This window comes from Fukomys damarensis, unplaced genomic scaffold (genome assembly GCF_012274545.1).
Source record: "Fukomys damarensis isolate Sample0158 unplaced genomic scaffold, DMR_v1.0_HiC HiC_scaffold_18, whole genome shotgun sequence".
NCBI classification, from domain to species: domain Eukaryota; kingdom Metazoa; phylum Chordata; class Mammalia; order Rodentia; family Bathyergidae; genus Fukomys; species Fukomys damarensis.
Window position 1 is genome coordinate 48,417,481 of NW_022900930.1, and position 17,532 is coordinate 48,435,012.

At 48.7% G+C, this 17,532-nt stretch overlaps 1 protein-coding gene across 1 annotated transcript in view; it reads right to left on the reverse strand.

Moving 5' to 3' along the window:
• Window positions 1–17,532, reverse strand: part of Kif13b (kinesin family member 13B) — a 132,833-nt gene that overhangs the window by 5,842 nt on the left and 109,459 nt on the right. Inside the window, exons 36-38 of the mRNA XM_010625082.1 lie at window positions 16,899–17,032; window positions 2,247–2,309; window positions 5–82 (exon numbers count right to left, since the gene is read on the reverse strand). Of these exons, the coding sequence (XP_010623384.1) occupies window positions 5–82; window positions 2,247–2,309; window positions 16,899–17,032 (275 nt within the window). The remainder of the gene's footprint in view (window positions 1–4; window positions 83–2,246; window positions 2,310–16,898; window positions 17,033–17,532) is intronic.

Sequence of the window (17,532 nt, forward strand, 5' to 3'; positions counted from 1 at the left end):
TCACTGTCACCGTCACCGGGGCCGCTATGGACCCACCAGGCCCGGGGCTGCCTCGCTGAGCCTGCGGCGGAAGGGGACGCACCTGTGAGAAGAGCAAGAGGAGTGGCCCTAACGCACCCTGGAGGGCAGAGCCCAGCGATCCCGGCTGAGCCTGATCCAGGTGGCGGCCAGGCTGGGCCAGCCCCTTCTCCCCTTCATACAGAGAGACGCTCATCCCTGCCACCAGGGTCGGACGGGGCGGCCGGAGGGTGCCAACTGTTCCCACGGAAACCCAGCCCCTGCCCACGGCGACCTCAGGATGACACGGGGACACTGAAAAGGCCGGAAGAGCCCTTTTCTCTCGCAAACCCCAAAGGATGATCTCAGAAGAGGCTCAGCGCTTCAGCAGCCCAGGCACCAAGAGGCGCTGACCCAACTGGGCGCTCCTAGCTCGGTGGGGGACAGGACGTGGCCTTTTGTTAGGCCACCGCTCTGGCCTCTCTGGAAAGCTGCTGCCGTGCTGGGCTCAGGGGCCAGAAGGGCACAGCCAGGACTGGCTGGGCTGTTCCCCCTCACGTCACTCTGAGTCACCAGGCAGAGGGTTCCTGAAGCCTTTGCACAGCCAGGACTGGCTGGGCTGTTCCCCCTCACGTCACTCTGAGTCACCAGGCAGAGGGTTCCTGACGCCTTACCCGGCAGAGGAAGACGGTAGGCACGGCAGCCTTCCGCCCCTTCCTTCAGCCGGGATGAGGTGGGTGGGCACTGTTCAGAAGAAGAAATATGTTTTCCAATATTTACGGAAAATTATTTATACTACAGGAATGGTCATTTTCCATTTGAAATTCAGGATTTATTTGAACTAGGAAACAGCTGAGATCTATGAGTCCCTTCCAGCTCCTAGGCCTAACTCAGCAGTTTGATAAATCAGGCATTTTCCCAGGAAGCGTCCTTCCTATTCCTGGTTCCGAAGACACCCTTCCCCACGAGGCGCGCTTTCAGGGGGTGAAGTTAACGGTACCTCTGGAGATTAACAGCCCATTTTTGTGATGGATGGTTGGGCTGCAAAGTTTCCTCGATCCATAGATCAATAACTGTCACCAGCATAAATACTCTAGAAGATTAGGCCATCCTTCAAGCATTTCCTTTGCACCCTTTATGTATTCTTCTCTATTTAAGGTTGATGTCATTGCTGCTGGGGTAGGAACACACAAAACCACCGGGCAGGCTCCTCCCCACCTGCCGGCCTGGGCCCGGCCCACACTCTGCAGGGTGGCCCATGGGTGCGCAGGACAGAACAGCTTGGGAGAACAGAAGTCTCCGTGTACATCGGGCCCCGGAAGCTGAAGGACCCACCCGATCCCAGGCAGGAGAAAGTCAGGGATGACGGCGAGATGTGCCCATGCCCTTGCCGCGCCAAAATGGCAAAAGCTCTGCGGCATTCTGCCCCTGGGCCACCCCGGAGGAGACCGCTGACCCCAACTGCTGCCTTCAGGTCTCTGCCGAACATTTCCAGAGGGCTCTGGGAAAGCCACTATCATGGAGGCCAGCAGACCCAAATGGCAGCTGGGCCATCATCCCAGGAACTGGGTGCACAATGTCCCTGCCAGCTCCGCCTGTAGCTGGGCACCCCGTCTGCACCCCGGGGAGGGGCCCACATGGTGGCCACAGGAAGCTGACGAGCTCCAAGAAGCACTAGGCAAAGAGGCCTTTTGGAAACAAGGGGAGGGAGGTGTGACTGTCCCCAAACTACTGGGGAGATCTTGCTATTGTTCTAATAAATAAAACTTCCTATGAAGACCCAGCATTTCCTAAGAGAATGAAGCACAGTGGGAGAAAATAGATTTGCTATTCATAAGATCAGAAGTGCTGGTGATCTGTGGGAGATCATAAGAGACTATTTTCTCCCAGCTTAGCATTAGTCTTTTCACGCTGATATCATGAATCAGAATGAAATGTAAAACTGAAAATTAAGCAAACACTTAGGAGGAGACCATTCTGTTTATAGAAATCCCCTCTGCCTAGCAGTGGGCCATTAAAGCACAGACTACATTAGCAGTCAAGCACCCAAAAGTTTAGCAATCATATGATTAACAGGTCGAAAATAGAAAAGTGTAACAAGGAAAATGTGGAGGGAGAAGACAGTGACCTATATTGTAGTTAATTATCAAGTGGAAGCGTGAAGAGAAAAAGCACAGGTGCAGACAGAGCAACTCAGGGGGTGCCGGGGCCACCACCAAGGGAAGGCAGCCCCAGCTCTGGGGACTCACCTCCTCTGTCCTGGCGGCTCGGGCGTCCGGGAAAGGAGCCTGCACCAGAATTCGGGGCACGGGCTGAGGAGACAAGTGTGCCAGTCAGGGGTCACGGGGACCAGACAGTAAGCAGGCGTCCAGTGGACAGACAGGCATGGGAGGGGCCCTCGGAACCCGGGCAGGGAGAGGAGGTGCACACTCAGGCCACTGCCACACACGCGGACACACAGCTCCCTCTCCGGCCACAGTGCACCGCCATGCAGAGCTGCACGGTGCACATCAAGATCCATAAAGACGGCAGGCTGGGGGCCGCGTGTCACCACAGGAAATGGAACACAGGAAGGGAACACAGGAAGACCGTCCAGCCCAAGAACAAGGTATAGAGGCGGCCCGAAACTAACCTCACCGGTAAAGGAGAGGGGTCACCACTTCCTGAGCAGAGGTGGCTGTGCGGAGCTGAAAGCCAGACTAAGCTGGCAGCAGAATGCAAGACGGCTGGAGAAGCAAAGTCCAAGGAGACAAATCAGCAAGAGTAGCCTCGAGGTGGGACAGCTCGAGCTCCTGGGTATACACAGTGCCACAGGAAAGGGCTTCGTGACTTATGGAGGTATGGACACATGACTCAAGGAAGATTAAAAGGCAAAAATGATGAAAGCCAGGCTGTGATGGAAAGGACTTCAGAAAGGGAAGGCACCAGAAACTTTACAGCCACTAGGTTCAACCGGGCCATGCCACACAGAAGCTGGCACTCAGGTGGGAGGGTCTCAGGAAGACACAGGAGGCCACCACTTTGGCGCTGGCTGCCCACCTTCACCGGCTGCTCCCGGCCACCCTGCTGTTCTGCATGCCAAGGTGAACAACAGCTCTGTCCTGGCACAGTGGACACAGGAAGGGCTCCTCCGTCCTTTGGGCCCATGGGAGATGCAGGGTGGCAGCTATCCCAAAGGTGCCCTGCTGCAGCTTCCAGGGTGCACTGGGGCCCTACGGCTCCCACACAGTGGCCATGGTCTAGACAGAGCTCAGCCTGGGCTGTGGTCTTCTCTCCTGTCCTCCTGCCCAGGACCAGCCACCCAGAGAAGAGGGCAGGGGACAAAAGAGCCTACTCACAGGTACCAGCCAGAGCTGCAGGCACGGTGACCCCACTCTAGCACAGGGAACCACCTGACCACGTATGCCCAGGGCTGCTTGGAAGACAAGTCCTGGGGAGAGCGCGGACAGACAGGACAGAAGTCTTGGCCCCGGGAGAGGGGTTCGAGATCACAGAAGAGCTGGCTTGGAAGGGGGAAGGCCCTGGGCACTTTCCCAACATGGACGCTGCCTACCGAGCGGCCACGGCCAGAAAGCACTGTAGAAGCCAAGGAAGAGGAGGAGGGAGAAGCCTGCAGCAGGAGCCGGGCCCACGGCTGCCTCAGACCCGGGCTGGAAGAGGGTGTGGCCTGGACTCTGCTCTGGGAAGGATGCGCAGCCTCACACCCGCCTCACTGAGCAGAGGCCGCGGTCTGTGCTTCCCGGGGATGGGAAGCTGCTTGGAGGACATTTCCTCGTAAAGACAGGAAAGAGTTCCTCACACTCAGACGCCAGTCCCATCTGACTTACACTGGACACCTCCCCGCTCAGGTGAAGCGCACCCCATCTGAACATAAAATTAGAATCCCGCCAGGGACAGAGGAGTGCCCACTTAGGACGGAATCTGCTCCAGGAGGGCATCACCCTTCCCTCAAGCAGAGCCCGGGGGCGTTTCCTTACGCCTCTGTGTGATTCTGGGGTCCAGACATGTCTTGTGGCTTCTAAGTCCCCCCAAAGCCTCATGTGGTCTCGGGCCGTTGTGGAGGTGGCTGAATCTGGAGTGTGTGATGACTCGTGGTGCAGCCAGGCCCAAGGGCACCAGGTCAGGGTGTGAGTGTCGCTCACCCTAAGTAGTCCGAATAAGATACAAGGGGTGGAAAGACGCTTTAAGATCTCTCATTGCTTTTGCCGCCTTCCTCCTTGAACTGCCGCCCCTCTGCCACGCTGCCTGGAGCCAGCCCTGGACTGAAGCGTCTGTGAGCTGTAACCCAAACAAACCTTCCCCTTTAGCATGGGGGTCATGCATTTTTGTCTCAGAAATGAGAGAAAAGTAACTAACACAACATGTTTAATAAATATTTGCCAAAATGCATTTCGGACTAGACTGGCTGCAGCACTGGTTCTGACTCCTAGTGTACGAATCACGATGGGCACAGATTTCACAGGGTCTCACACAGCCCAGGCCTGGAGCTGTGTCACAGACACCAGCCAGGCATGTGCTATGCTCTCAAGGAAACGTCTAGCCACAGGAAAGGTCATGCAAGCAAGTGACTGAAGCCAACAAAAGGCAGGGACACTGCAATGGATGCTTTTTCTTTGGTTTTGGTTTTTTGAGACAGGGTCTCACTATGCAGTCCAGGCTGGCCTTGAAACTGTGTGAACCAGGCTGGCCTCAAACTTGAGATCCTCCTGCCTCAGCCTCCCAAGCACTGGGATTACAGTACCACAACTGGCTTTGGAATGCATATTTTGAAAGCAAAGAGAGTTCAGAGGAAGAAGGATCACAAATAGGTACCTGCAGTAGGTGACAGTATATTGAGGCTGATAAGCTATGCGGCAGGCTGGAGACAGAAGCACTCTGTGCAGGGTGTTCCATCTACTTACAGCTCTACCCCAAAAAGCTACTCCCCCTGCAGGTCTTAAGGTGAGGCTCCTGGCGGGATTTCACAGGCAAGAGAGAGGGTGCGGGCTGCAGAATGAGGACCTGGTAAGATTTGTGCTCCCAACAGTGAACCCTTAGGAGAGGGAGATGCTAAAAGCAGTGAGAGCAATTAAGAACTTCAGTTATTCTGCAGAGCACTCGTAAGAGCTTGAATTTGGACAGTAAGAGGAAACAAACAGAAATTCAAGTTCAGAGATATGAAAGAGACAGCTGGCTAGGGAGGCTGGGCAGCGTAAAGACGCGAAGGGGAGCCAGGGTTACTGTCACAAATGGGAGTGTGTGCGCATGCGTGCAGGCCGACCGAGTCGAGCGATGGCCGTGACACGCGCAGCCATCTTTCAGGGGTCCCAGATACACCAGAGAATGCCGGGACCTCGACTGTGCCCCTTCTTCTTCACACGTAACAGCTCCTTTCCAAATGCATATTGTTTTCATTTTAATGCTCTCTCACATCCCCTCTGCAGGCATCGCCTCTATTTCAGGAGCTCAAAACATTTCAGATCATAAGTTCATTAATCCTTACGACACATCTGGTAACTATTAATAAAAATGTCTGCAAAGTAGTTTGCAGCTATAAATATTAAGGAGAAGTCCCATGAGGCAAATGGATATAATTACTCACATTTCACACCATGGAAACCAACACCAAAGAGCATCTACCCGTAGGATAAACGCTGGTTTGGGGAGCCCCGAGCAGTGGCACAGACTGAAGGGGACGGGGAGAGGACCAAGCACTGCCAACCACACAGAGAGGGTCCAGGCAGGAGAGCTGAGAGGCTGCAGGGAGCCAGGCACTCCGCTGCTTGGGCCGGGTCTCACGCCTGCTACCGGGGCTGACACACTACGCAAAGGGGAGATGGGACAGCTCCGCCAGGCTGTACTCACCTCGCCTGTTTCCTCCCCTCCTCACACGCCCACAGGGTGAGCATGTCTTCACTCGCCATCTCAGTGCAGAAAAGCCCCGTTTCCCGACCAGGGGAAATGCCACTCTATTCCCCGTCACCCGGGACACATGTGCCGGCACTGCCCGTGTCATCCTGCACACATCTTAACTTTCGTTAGCTAGACCCCTTTGAAGAGCAGCAGTTAGGTCTCATTCAACTATTTCCATACACATTGCACTAACTTACTGCTTTTTTTTTTAGAAGCGGTCTCACTATGTAGTCCAGGCTGGCCTTGAGCTCCCAGCAATCTGCATGCCTCAGCCTCTGGGGGGTGGGGGGTGGATTATAGGGTGTGTGCCACACACCCGGGCAATGCTTCTTATAGCTGTGACCAAAAACCACATGAATTACTTAACAAGTAGTACAAAGAAGACCAACCTATACACTGCCATTGAATCTGGGAAAAAAACAAGCCTGAGATTTGAGAATAAGGGTAGGTAAAGGGAAGAAAAGCTATTGGTTGAAGGAATAAAATAATCTTTTTAAAACCTTCCCAACAGTGAATTTTCAAGTACATTTTTTTGCTTGAAAATAAACTTTCCTAATAATCATCTGCTACCCTGAATTTCTTAAATGTCATTTTAATATAATCTGGTATGTCTTTCTGAAAACAACACTAACCAATGATTTAAACCCAAGTACAAGAAATTATTTTTACAACAAGAAATGTAAGGTTTATTTTTTGCTACAAATAACCAGGAGCCAACCTCTCACTTTCTTGGTGCTAAAGTGGGAAAAATAGAAGCAACAACAACAAGCAGAAGCAGCACATATAGCAAACCATTCAGATAAAGTAGCCTGGCAGATGAAAACCCGACACGGGTCGTCACCTGGAGCCGGACGCAGTGGTGCTGCTCGTGAGGCAGGGTGGGCTGCCTGGAAGAGAGGGAAGGTGGCAAGCTGGGGCGGCGGCTGGGGGAGCTTCCAGCCTGGCCCAGAGCCGGGTGGCACCATGGTGGCACCCCGCGCTCTGTGCTTGGCTCCTGCGCACCCCCAGCCCTGGCTGCCTTACGCTTCTGAACCTACAAGCCAGGCCGATCTGAAAGCACCGTGTCAGCCCTCATGACGCTGGCAGTCAGTCCACCTGGCAGCTGGATTTGTCCTAAATGTGAACCAGCATTCGAACGGGAACGCCAGTCTCCCGTCTGTGCAACCCCGCTCACATCTGGGGATGCACATCGGGACAGTGGTGGTCCTGTCCATAGGAGGTCTCTGAGTAACATCATCCCGGGGTGACCCGTGGTCACCAGCTGGTCCCTGACAGAAGCACAGGGAGGGGACTCCAGACCCCTGGCCAGCACCGCAGTCCTGGCCAGGTCTCCGTGCATATTGAGGAGGCTCAGTTCCCTTCTCAAATGAGACCCCTTCCAACCTGCAGCCACAGGAGCTTCCCGACACACAGATGTGGCCTCATCCCTGCCACAGGGGACGGTGAAGAGACGCGGGGCCCTGCTGTGGCTCGTCCGCTTCTCTTCCCGACGCTTCGCTCGCCCATTCGCTCCGCAAGGTCTTCGTTTTGTTCAAACTCAGCTGAAAGCTGTTCAGATCCATTTGTGCCCCAGATCTTGCTTTCTGAATATATAAATCTCAGCTCCACCCCACGGGGCTCCATGACTGCATGGAGGGGCTCAACCTGGCCCAGTCCCAGGCCTAGGCCACACCTGGTAACCCAATACTGAGGATGCAGCTCATATGGCTGAGGAAGTCAGCTTTTTATTTTACTTGATATCAACTGTTAAAAATATACTGAAAAATGGAAATGCTTTTCGGTGTGCTCGGAACAGCTTGGGCATATGGCTCTACTTTTCAAGGAAAACTTTATGAACTTTAAATGCAGGTTAAGTATTTCTGATAAAAATTTAATACCTGAATTGAAATGTGCTAGAAATATGAAACATACACATGATTTCAAGATCTCTATACAGAAAAAGGGTGTATCTCAATGGTTTTTTTGTATAGGTTGATGTGTGTGCATCTGTAGGTGGATATGACAATACTTTGAACATACCAGCTTAAAAAGTATTGAAATTAATTTGACCCGCTTTCTTTTTTATATACACACAATGTTAATGGTCTTTATTCTCCAATCAAATACTTGGGGTGGCAGACTGGATCATAAAACAAAACACATCCATAGCTGTTTGTAACAGACACACCTCATTCACAAAAATACATAAACTGAAAGTAAAAAGGTAGAAAATGATGCTCCATGCAACTCGAACCCAAAAGGAGCAGTCATCTCATCTGGAGACCAAGTGTAACTGAAGGCAAAACTATTCAGAAGGGACAAAGAATATCACTACACGGTGGTAGAGGCAGCCATTCAGCAGTAAGCCCTGCTTTCTTTCAGTATCTTAAACACAGCTACTAGCAAAGTGTGATAGTCACACAGCCCGCACTGCACCTGGAAGCCCTGTGCTAATCAGACTTGGTCCTGAAGCACCAATGGGGAGCCCATCACGGGAAAGCCCTGACATGGGCCCAGGCCCACGGGTCATTCTTGACACATCTGCAAAGTCGCACTTATTTCACAGTCGTAGAGCTGGGTTGTCTTCCAAGATATTTCTAAGTTGGCTTACTGTATTTTTAAGCAATCAATAACTGTATCTGATCTAGAAATCGAAAGTTTCTAATTGTGTTTATTAATCCCAAAGCCATTCAGGATGCAACATTGACTCTACTTTCCTTTAAGTCAAGAACATAGGACTTCATTAGTTTACTCATTCCCAAGTATGTATTAGGCACCTGCATGTTTCAAGGGTTGTACCAGGAGCAGGAGATGCAGTGTACATTAAACCGGAAAGAGGTCTAGCACCTAATATTCCCATTTAATTTTAATTACACAAAATGACTTTAATAAGCCAATTTCTATTAGTGGATAAAAGTGAATATCATCATCCAGACAGGCTTTTTATTTCCTTATATTATATATGTTAGTGTAACTTACTCTAATTATTACATAAGTAAAATGGTTAAAAAAAATATTTCTAGGATTGCTGGTAAAGCATACAGCTTCTGAGCTTTAGATCTAGTTAGGTTATTTTTTGAAACTTCAATAAGGTAACTGTTAATTTATGTGTATAATGCCAGCACTCTGGGAGAATGAAACAGGAGGATTACAAATTGGAACCCAACCTGGGCAACTGAGCAATGTAGAGGTCCTGTGTCAAAATTAAGGGCAAAAGATATAGCTCAATGCAAAGGTTCTGGGTTCAATTTCCAGTGCAAGAGAAAGGATATATATATTTTAAAAAAAGATAAAATATTCACTTCATACAAAGTGACAGCTGCTTTTCATGTGTCCATGAAGGATGAAGGATGTTTACCTAAATCAAAGTTGATCTCCAAACCTTAAAATACATGATCTAAATCCAGCCTTACAGCTGTTTATATGCCCTTGAGCTCAGAAACGTCCTTTACATTCTGAAATGTTTGAAACAAACCCAAAGAATGTATCATGATATAAAAATTCAAAATCTAGATTATGGTAGTTTCACTGGAACACAACCAGGCTTGCTTGTTTATTACTGTCTTTGGCTGTTTTCAGAGATCTGTGGCCTGTGAAACCTAAGCTCTTCACTGTCTTGCCTTTTACAAACAAGTCCGCCAATCCTTGGTCTAGAGATCATGCAACAAAAGAATGCAATGCTCATTTCTGACAAACACATAGCAGGCCTGCCAACTGTCTTCGATGCCACGTCAGAGTAAATTTTAGTTATAATTCATTATTTTTCAGATTAGCTATTAAGGTTGTCTGAAGACAACCTTGGAAACTTAGTATCTGAGTCTGTCAATCCACTGCTTATATCCTCTTGGAGCAAAATGTCACGATTCTGGAAAACTAAGAGTGTTATAACAGTGGTAAGAGTGCCTAAGAATCCATTACTAAAGCAAATGAAAGAAAATCAGTTTTAAATTTGTTTTATTTATTTGCTTTGTTGTGCCAGGGACAGAACCGGTGGCCTGGCACACCCTAGCCAAGTACTATCACTGAGCCACACCCAGCGCAGAAAGTTTTGAAAATCAAAAAAAGCAAGCTCTGCACACTTTCTTTGTTACATCCAAAACAAATCAATGTGGCATTTGTGTACATATGCATTTACCCTGGGTATCAGCTTACAGAGGAAAGACTCATCTGTGTTACCTATGAAAAAAACCTGATGATTAAGGAAAGCAGAGGCTGGAAAATGAGGTACAGAGCTATTTTCTTATTTGAGCTGCTTATGATGGTGAACCCTCCTCAAGACACAGGGCGAGTGTTTCTATAGTTCATTTCCCCGAGGAAGCCCAAGCAGCATCCTGTGGAAGCGGTGTTGGGGAAGGAGCACCCGAGCTCACCAGCCTGCTTCCCAGACAGAAGAACCTCAGGAATGAGAGACGGAGACCCCAGGGCATCTCTGCCAGGCGCAGAGAGGCTGGAGGGCGGCCACACTGGAGGGTCCAAGAAGAAGAGAGGCGGCCTTGAATCTGACAAGGCCACTCTGACCAAAGGGATAGACACACAGAAGAAAGGTTGAAACGTGGCTGCGCTTTTGATGGTGGAAATTAAGTCTGACCATTAACTCTTTAATTCCCCAGATTAATCAATGATGCCACTTGGAATCCTGAACTTTGAAGCACTTAAATAGTTCTTCTGAGCACAGACTTCCAGATACGCAAACGAAGCTATCACACCAAATTAATTCAATCTAACTAATTGGAGAGCAGGAAGTTCTTTCAATTATTTTATGTGCTGTCTGAGAAACACACTTGAATATGAGCGCAGATTTCCTTAATTGCAGTTCATTATTTTCCACATTCGTTACTAAACTTGTAGCAGAAGGTCAAAGACAGCAATTTTGTCAGCTGCCACCTCTTTCGGTGCAGTATCTTTGCATTTCTGGAACTCAGACAGAAACTGATTACAACCACAACCAATCTCCATAAAAACGGAGAACCTAACTCTTTATGAATATGTTCAAACCAAAAGACTTTGTAAGTTATGAGGATCTTTGTTTTTAAAAGAAGAAACTGTTAACTTCCACCTTGCAAGAAAAGATCCAGGAATCCTTTCCAACCCATCTCATACTCGCTCGCTGCTGAATGTGATGCCAGGAAGGCATCTTGCCCAAGAGCCTGCTGCCTAAGAAGATGGGGCTGAGACACCTTCCTCTCACGCCGCTTCCTGTGCCCGTGGGCCCTGGGGGAGCCGGCCATGTTGGTCGGACGATGTCAAGGACGCTCTGGTTAAAAGTGTCCTTTGATGATAATCACTCTGTCATTGCCCCACCTGCGCTTCTCTCCCAATCGCCCAAAGGAAGGGTGAGGAACGACCGGAAGGAACGGCGCTCATGTCCCCTCCGTCCTCGGCGGGGTCTTTACATCCTCACAAACCTCCTGTGCTTAAAGAGCAGAAGCGGCAGGAGTCCCATAGATCCCTTCAGAAAGCACCCTGTTGTCCATAAATCACGGTCCTCACGCCCAGCTGTCACCGTTCTCTGTTCATTTCAGTTCCATCTTTCTGGGACTGTCATCCCACCACTGCAAAAGCGCTTCAGGGACCCTCCTTCCGGCGGCACTGACACGGCCAGCTTGTTCTCCTCACAGCGCACTTCTGGCGCTGTCCTATGAAATGCTTCCACGGGTCACCGTGTTTCCAGAAAGGACAGATCCTGACCCTGCTCTTAGGCACAGTGTCGTCCGCTCACCCCAAGTAGAGGGGCAGGCAGGACAGTGGGTGCCTCTGCATTACTACGACGTCTCAGAGATGGAGGTTTGAGTCTCCAAATCTAACCGAGACACAAACAGGAAGAGGAGTTTAATTTCTTTCCTCACAGTGGGAAACGGAGACAGAAATGAGATTTAAAGGTGAAAGGAGACGGCAAGAGTGAGGCAGAGACAAAGGCTGTGCTGCTGAGCACAGGCTGTTTGGCTCCCACGCACCACCATGGAGCAGCCCCACACCAGCTGCGGGGTTCTGACTGGGCTTTCGTACTGTAACCTGCAGTAACCTGGCCATCTCTTTACAGTCTTTAAGTCGCATGCAATATTAATAAGTCTTTAGCCCCTCCTACAATGTAGCATGGATTCCGGGTAGGCAAATGCACTGATTTCTAGTTGATGTTGCTCTGAACATCTAAATGCCGGGTCTGCTTATTTAATGTGCATTCACACAGGGCATCAACACGGATGCACTCACTAACAGAGCAAGCTCACAGCAGGGGAACCCCAGAGGCCCCTGCTCAGGTGCACCTAAGATGCCTGCCCCAGAGCCAGGCAAGGCCAGCAGCAACCAGGTTGCCCAGAGTGGCCGGTGGACTCCGCTTCATCGCAGGCTTTCTGGACAGGAAAGCCCAGGCGGGGCTCACTTTACCTCCGTAACTATCAAAGCCTCCCTCGTGTCTTTGGTGGAAAGCAAGGAAAGAGGGCCGGCAACAGGAGCTGCTGGGTCTGCGGTGCCGGGCTGTGCTGACCTCATCACCCCGCGGTTTGAAGAGTGGCCTCTGGCAGATGGCGGGGCTCCACCTGGGGCCTGCAATGTTCAGCACTGAGTTTGTGACACAAGTGCAGGCTTCAACTTCAAAAAGTATGCATGAAATTGCTAAAATATATATATATTTCTTTTAAAAAGCTACTCAAAGAGATCCCAGGAACATTAAATAAAATTTAAAAATTTTAGAAATGATATGAAGCTCTCCCTTTAATTATGAGGTGTTATCAAAATGGTAAATATCTTTTTTTAAATGTCCTTCAGTAAGAGACACACTGTCGTTAATCCCCCTCAGAATCCTCCCCTCACCTCAAACACACTCATCCCACCGCCCCTGCCACTTTCTGAAGAGTTCTGGAGCCCTCTTTGAGGTCCTGACTGTCACTGCAGTAGCTGCCTTGACACCCTCGCGTGGTCATCCCGACGTGGGGGAAGACACGGCTCACACGGTGCCAGGTCCCTAGGGTAAGGTGGATGAGGACACTGCGATGTTCTGTCTGGGGACTCTCGCTGTTTCAGACTGGGTCTCCCTATATAGTCCAGGCTGGCCTTGAATTTGTGGTAATCGTCCTATCTCAGCTTCCCAAGTGCCAGGCAGGTGCCACCATTCCTGACCACACCATGATGTTTTTACAACCCTGCTCTTCCAGTAGCAACAACAGCTGCCATATTTTTATCACGCCTCATAAAGACACTCACAAAAGCAAACTTCCAAAACTGCTTCAGAAAGTGGCAAGAATGATGGGAGAGGGGTGTTTAAGGCGAGGAGGAGAACTCTTGGGAGGGATCGGTGGCCGTGTGTCTTACTGTAATCATTGTTCAATTTCAGCATGTACCATACAATTGATCATACTCAGTTTTATGTGTCAAGAAGAAAACATAATAATAAAAGGAAGAACTACACCGATGGTGACAACCAGCCAGAAGCGCAGTGAGTTAGTACTCCCTGCATGAACACTGAAGATGCACGTTCACATGAGTGGGTAACTGTCCGGATGAGGACAGAGGGCCACTGTTTCCCACCTCGCAGTTCCTCCCACCCCGGGCAGGACCTATGGGCCAAGGTGCAAGAGCAGCAGTACAGCCAGAGCCACGGAAACTGGAGGTGGCGGTGGAGCCAAAGGCCAGCCCCCCACACCTGGCCTCTGAGTCACAGAGAACTGCAGGAAGCAAGAAGACAATCGTTTCTAAGATAGACCCTCAAATTGTAGCTTTCAAATGTGACTTCCCAGTGACTGGGACCCTGCTACAGTGAAGATTACTGCACCACAAGGGACACTGACCCAGCTGCTCTTCGCGGGGCTGAGGACTGAAGCAGGACCTTTCCACTGAGCTACATCCCCCTTCCTGTCCTACTCTTCAGAGATGGGGTCTCATTAAGTCACTAAACTGCACAGGCTGGGCTTAGGCTTGTGAGCCTCCTGCCTCAGCCTCCCAAGTGGTGGGATTCCAAGCAAGCACTCCCATACCCAGCTGCAAGAGAGCCTTTTTCTTACTGCCATTTCCTGTCCCAGTGGTACTGAAGTGCTCCATCCCCCAGGACGAAACACCTCTCAGGGTGTGGCACCTTAAAGCACAGCAAAATGACCCAAGTGGGAAAAATACTTCTGTTGCCGCTGCCCTTTAAAATTATAATCTACCTCTCACAGAGCTTTAGCAGAGAAAGTAACAATGAGATGACCACGAACACCTCTGACCAGCCAACTTCCCAAAAGAAATGCTAGCATTCTTCTCATCCTTAGGGATGTTCTTTAGTGGAACTTCCAAGAGCTTAGGGAAGCAAGTTCATACGCAGGTCTGGATCCTGCAAATCCCACTCCAATGTGATCCTCCCCTCTCCCCTAAAACACGGTGCTTTCCACTGCTGCCTGACATGGATCCTAGTTAGACTGCGTGGCCCATGTGTGTGATTGGCAAGCTGACTGACAGCTACCCTGTACCTCCTGCACACCAGGCATGGTTCTCGGGGAGCTCTGTCCCCACAGGTTATATTATAGCAGGAGAAAAATCAGCCAACACGTAAACCCAGTGAGATGGATCCCAGCACTCTGGGAGGCTGAGGCAGAAGGTTCACAAGTAAGCCCAGACTGGGCAACTCAGGGACACCGTAAATCAAAATAAAAAAGGGCAGAGGATGTAGCTCATTGTGAAGGCCCTGGGTTCAATATCCAGTGCCTGCCTCCCTCCAAAAAAACCAAGATTAATCACGGTACTGCACCGTATGCGCATATGCATGTCTAGTGGAGGCAGTTTCAGTGTGGCTGAGGAAGATGGGCCACTATAAACTCAGTCCCTCTTCCTGAGAATGGTCTTTTGTGACCTTTGTAGAAGTAGTCATCCTACAAGAGATCGAGAGGCCATGCAAGGACTTCAGAGTGAAATTTCTCAGTAGGATGAAAGACAAGGACCAAAACCCTGGAGACCAAAATTTGTTTCATGTGTTCATGACATAAAAGGTGGTAAAGACGGAACACAGTGAGCAGAGAAAGAAAGGGCATGGAGGTAAAAGTCAGGGCACCAGAAAGCCTGCTAAGACATTTGGGTCTGGTTCTGTCCTGAGAAGGCTTCCAGCCATGGAGTCATGGAAGCTCTCCAGATGCTCAGTATAAATAAAGCCACAAAGCTGAACAGTCGGCCACGGAAAGAGACCCGGGAGAAGAGAGGCCCTGGGACGCAGCACCGGGCAACTGGACACCAGAGGCTTGATGGGTGCCTCGGTCCCAGGAGAGGCCCTGGAAAGCTTTGTGCTGATACAGAGTCAGGGCAGTGAGGACAAAGGCAGCAATCTTGAAAAAAGGGAAACAGGTGTTTTCATAAGCATACTGCACAACCGGGCATTTTCACCGAAGGCAGTTTTAGGCTTGTATTTTTATATATTATGAAATATTTCTGCAAGACCAGTTTCCCCAAAGCTTTTGCTCATAATGCTCAAAAAATACACTTGAGTAAACAAGCAAAAAGTGCTGAGGAACTCTTAACTACTTCAAGGTAACTCCTGTTATCCAGGATGTGACAAGTCATAGTTCTTGTCCATCACCGGGTTTCCTTCTAACCACTGTGCTCCTGCAATGTCCAGAGAGCCGGTCACTTAGTGCCAGAACAATGGGAGTGTAAACAAGTCCTCCTGTGGGGCAGTGTTTTGACTTGCTACATCAAAAACTGAAAATAGCTTTTAAAAATTATAACTGTGACAGGGTGATTCAAATAATTTAATGTGATTCCAATTTCCTTCAACTTAGACAACTGTCTTCACTGAAAAGCAACTGGAAAACAGTGGTTATTAAACTTAAATGTGAAGAAACATTACAGGTGCTTCTAAGTGCAGCCTAGATGGCGTCCCCTGGTGGCCACGGGTCCACGGGATAGGCTGAGAAACTATTTTTTTCAAAAGCTACCCTGGTAACTCACTTTATGAACTCACTTTGCAAATTTTACTTTGCTTAACAAGGAAATGGACATTAAGAACAGACCAGGGTACACAATAACAAACCACTGGAAAAAAACATTTGCCTACCTTGACTCACCCATGGCTCCAGACACATTTAAGTAAGTGCCAAGTACCCCCATGTGCCTAGTTAACACAACCCGGACATTTCCAAAGTCCCACTGTTCAGTCCATCCACTACATGCTCATGTACATGTGCTGATATAACAGTGTAAATGATTGTATAAGGCTCACTGAAAAGTTAGTATCTTCACAGCAGCCTTCTAGAACCAGCTCTGTCTCCCTTAAATACACATTCATAAACTCAGAAATTCAGTCTCAGGTAACTACTGACCTACGTTTCTGCAACTCATTTAAAAGAATATGGAGAAGCCAATGTCAAAAGACCTATTTCGTCAACGGCACTTGCAATGTATGTCTTTTGAATGAATATAAATCAATCCTCATTTATCATTTTCTGCTGAGTTAACACCGATATACGACTGGAAATTGCATTTCCAACAGGGCTCCCATTCACCCTTGCATATGAGCAGCTTCCTGATCACTTGGAAAACCCTTTAAGATTTTCTCTAACACTTATTCCAGGGCTGGGGAGGAAGTTTTAAGAAAAAAGGAAACAAGGCAAGTGACCCTTTTTCAATGAAAGGAAAGATTATCCACAGCAGAGGAAACAGAGGTTGAGGGGGAAGGACAGTCATGGTACAAAATTGTTTGAAATGAGAAATGAAATCAGGAATTAAAAATAGAATTACATTTTCTACTTGGCAATATACAAACAACACTAAGTGCACTTCATAAATTTCACTATTGTTGCTCTAAGCGATATTACCATAAATCACATTCGTAGCGTACTCGGCATTTTTTAAAAGCAGAAAGGATGGAGTGTGTCAGTAAGTCTAAACAGCTGTGTTATCTCTGAAGGGTGGAAAAGAAATTATCACATGCTTTCGCCAGGTTTAAAAGCCCAGTTCTAAAGTGTCCACTGTTGTGATCCTTCCACCTCCAGCCTTAGGACAACACACAGGGCCATTCTGCCAGCAATCTACTAGAAAATGTTTGCTGCTGCTTCCTCGACGCTTTTTACCTGATGTGCAAGGGGCAGTGGCTGTCTGCCCCGCCCGTCATCACGGACAGGAAAGAGAGACTTCAGCAGCTTCGGCATCTGTGGCACCAGGGACTTCACCGGATTCAAGTAGGAGGCTGCAAGACTACCAAGTCCTGTGTCAAATTGAAAGGAAAAACATATAAAACTGATTAGGGGCCATTTTCTTTCCTGTAAATTTGCCATTTATCATTTGTAAGCAAAGCTAACAACAGAAATTTTAAGAAGGTACCCTTAAAAATTAGTATTAGACAAAGATACTATCATCATAGTTATCTTCAAATACAATGGCATCTCTTAAAACCAATTACTTAACCTTCCACAAGGTGCTAACATCAGCATTTCCGTCAGCAGCCGAAGGGTACTCTACCCTAGTTCCTGCTACAAGGACTAACTTCTGCTCTAGAATGAAAAGGGACTGGATTTTTGAATCACATAATCAGTGACATCCAGTAGATGTCATTCTTGTAGACATCAAGCTCTTGAAGTCATGGTCTTCCTCAACTATAACTTTTCATAACTATTTGCTAAAAGAAACAATAAATCTGACCTTTTGGGGAAAGGGCAGTGATTAGTTTTTTTTTTTTTTTTTTTTTTATATTAGCTACTTTTAAAA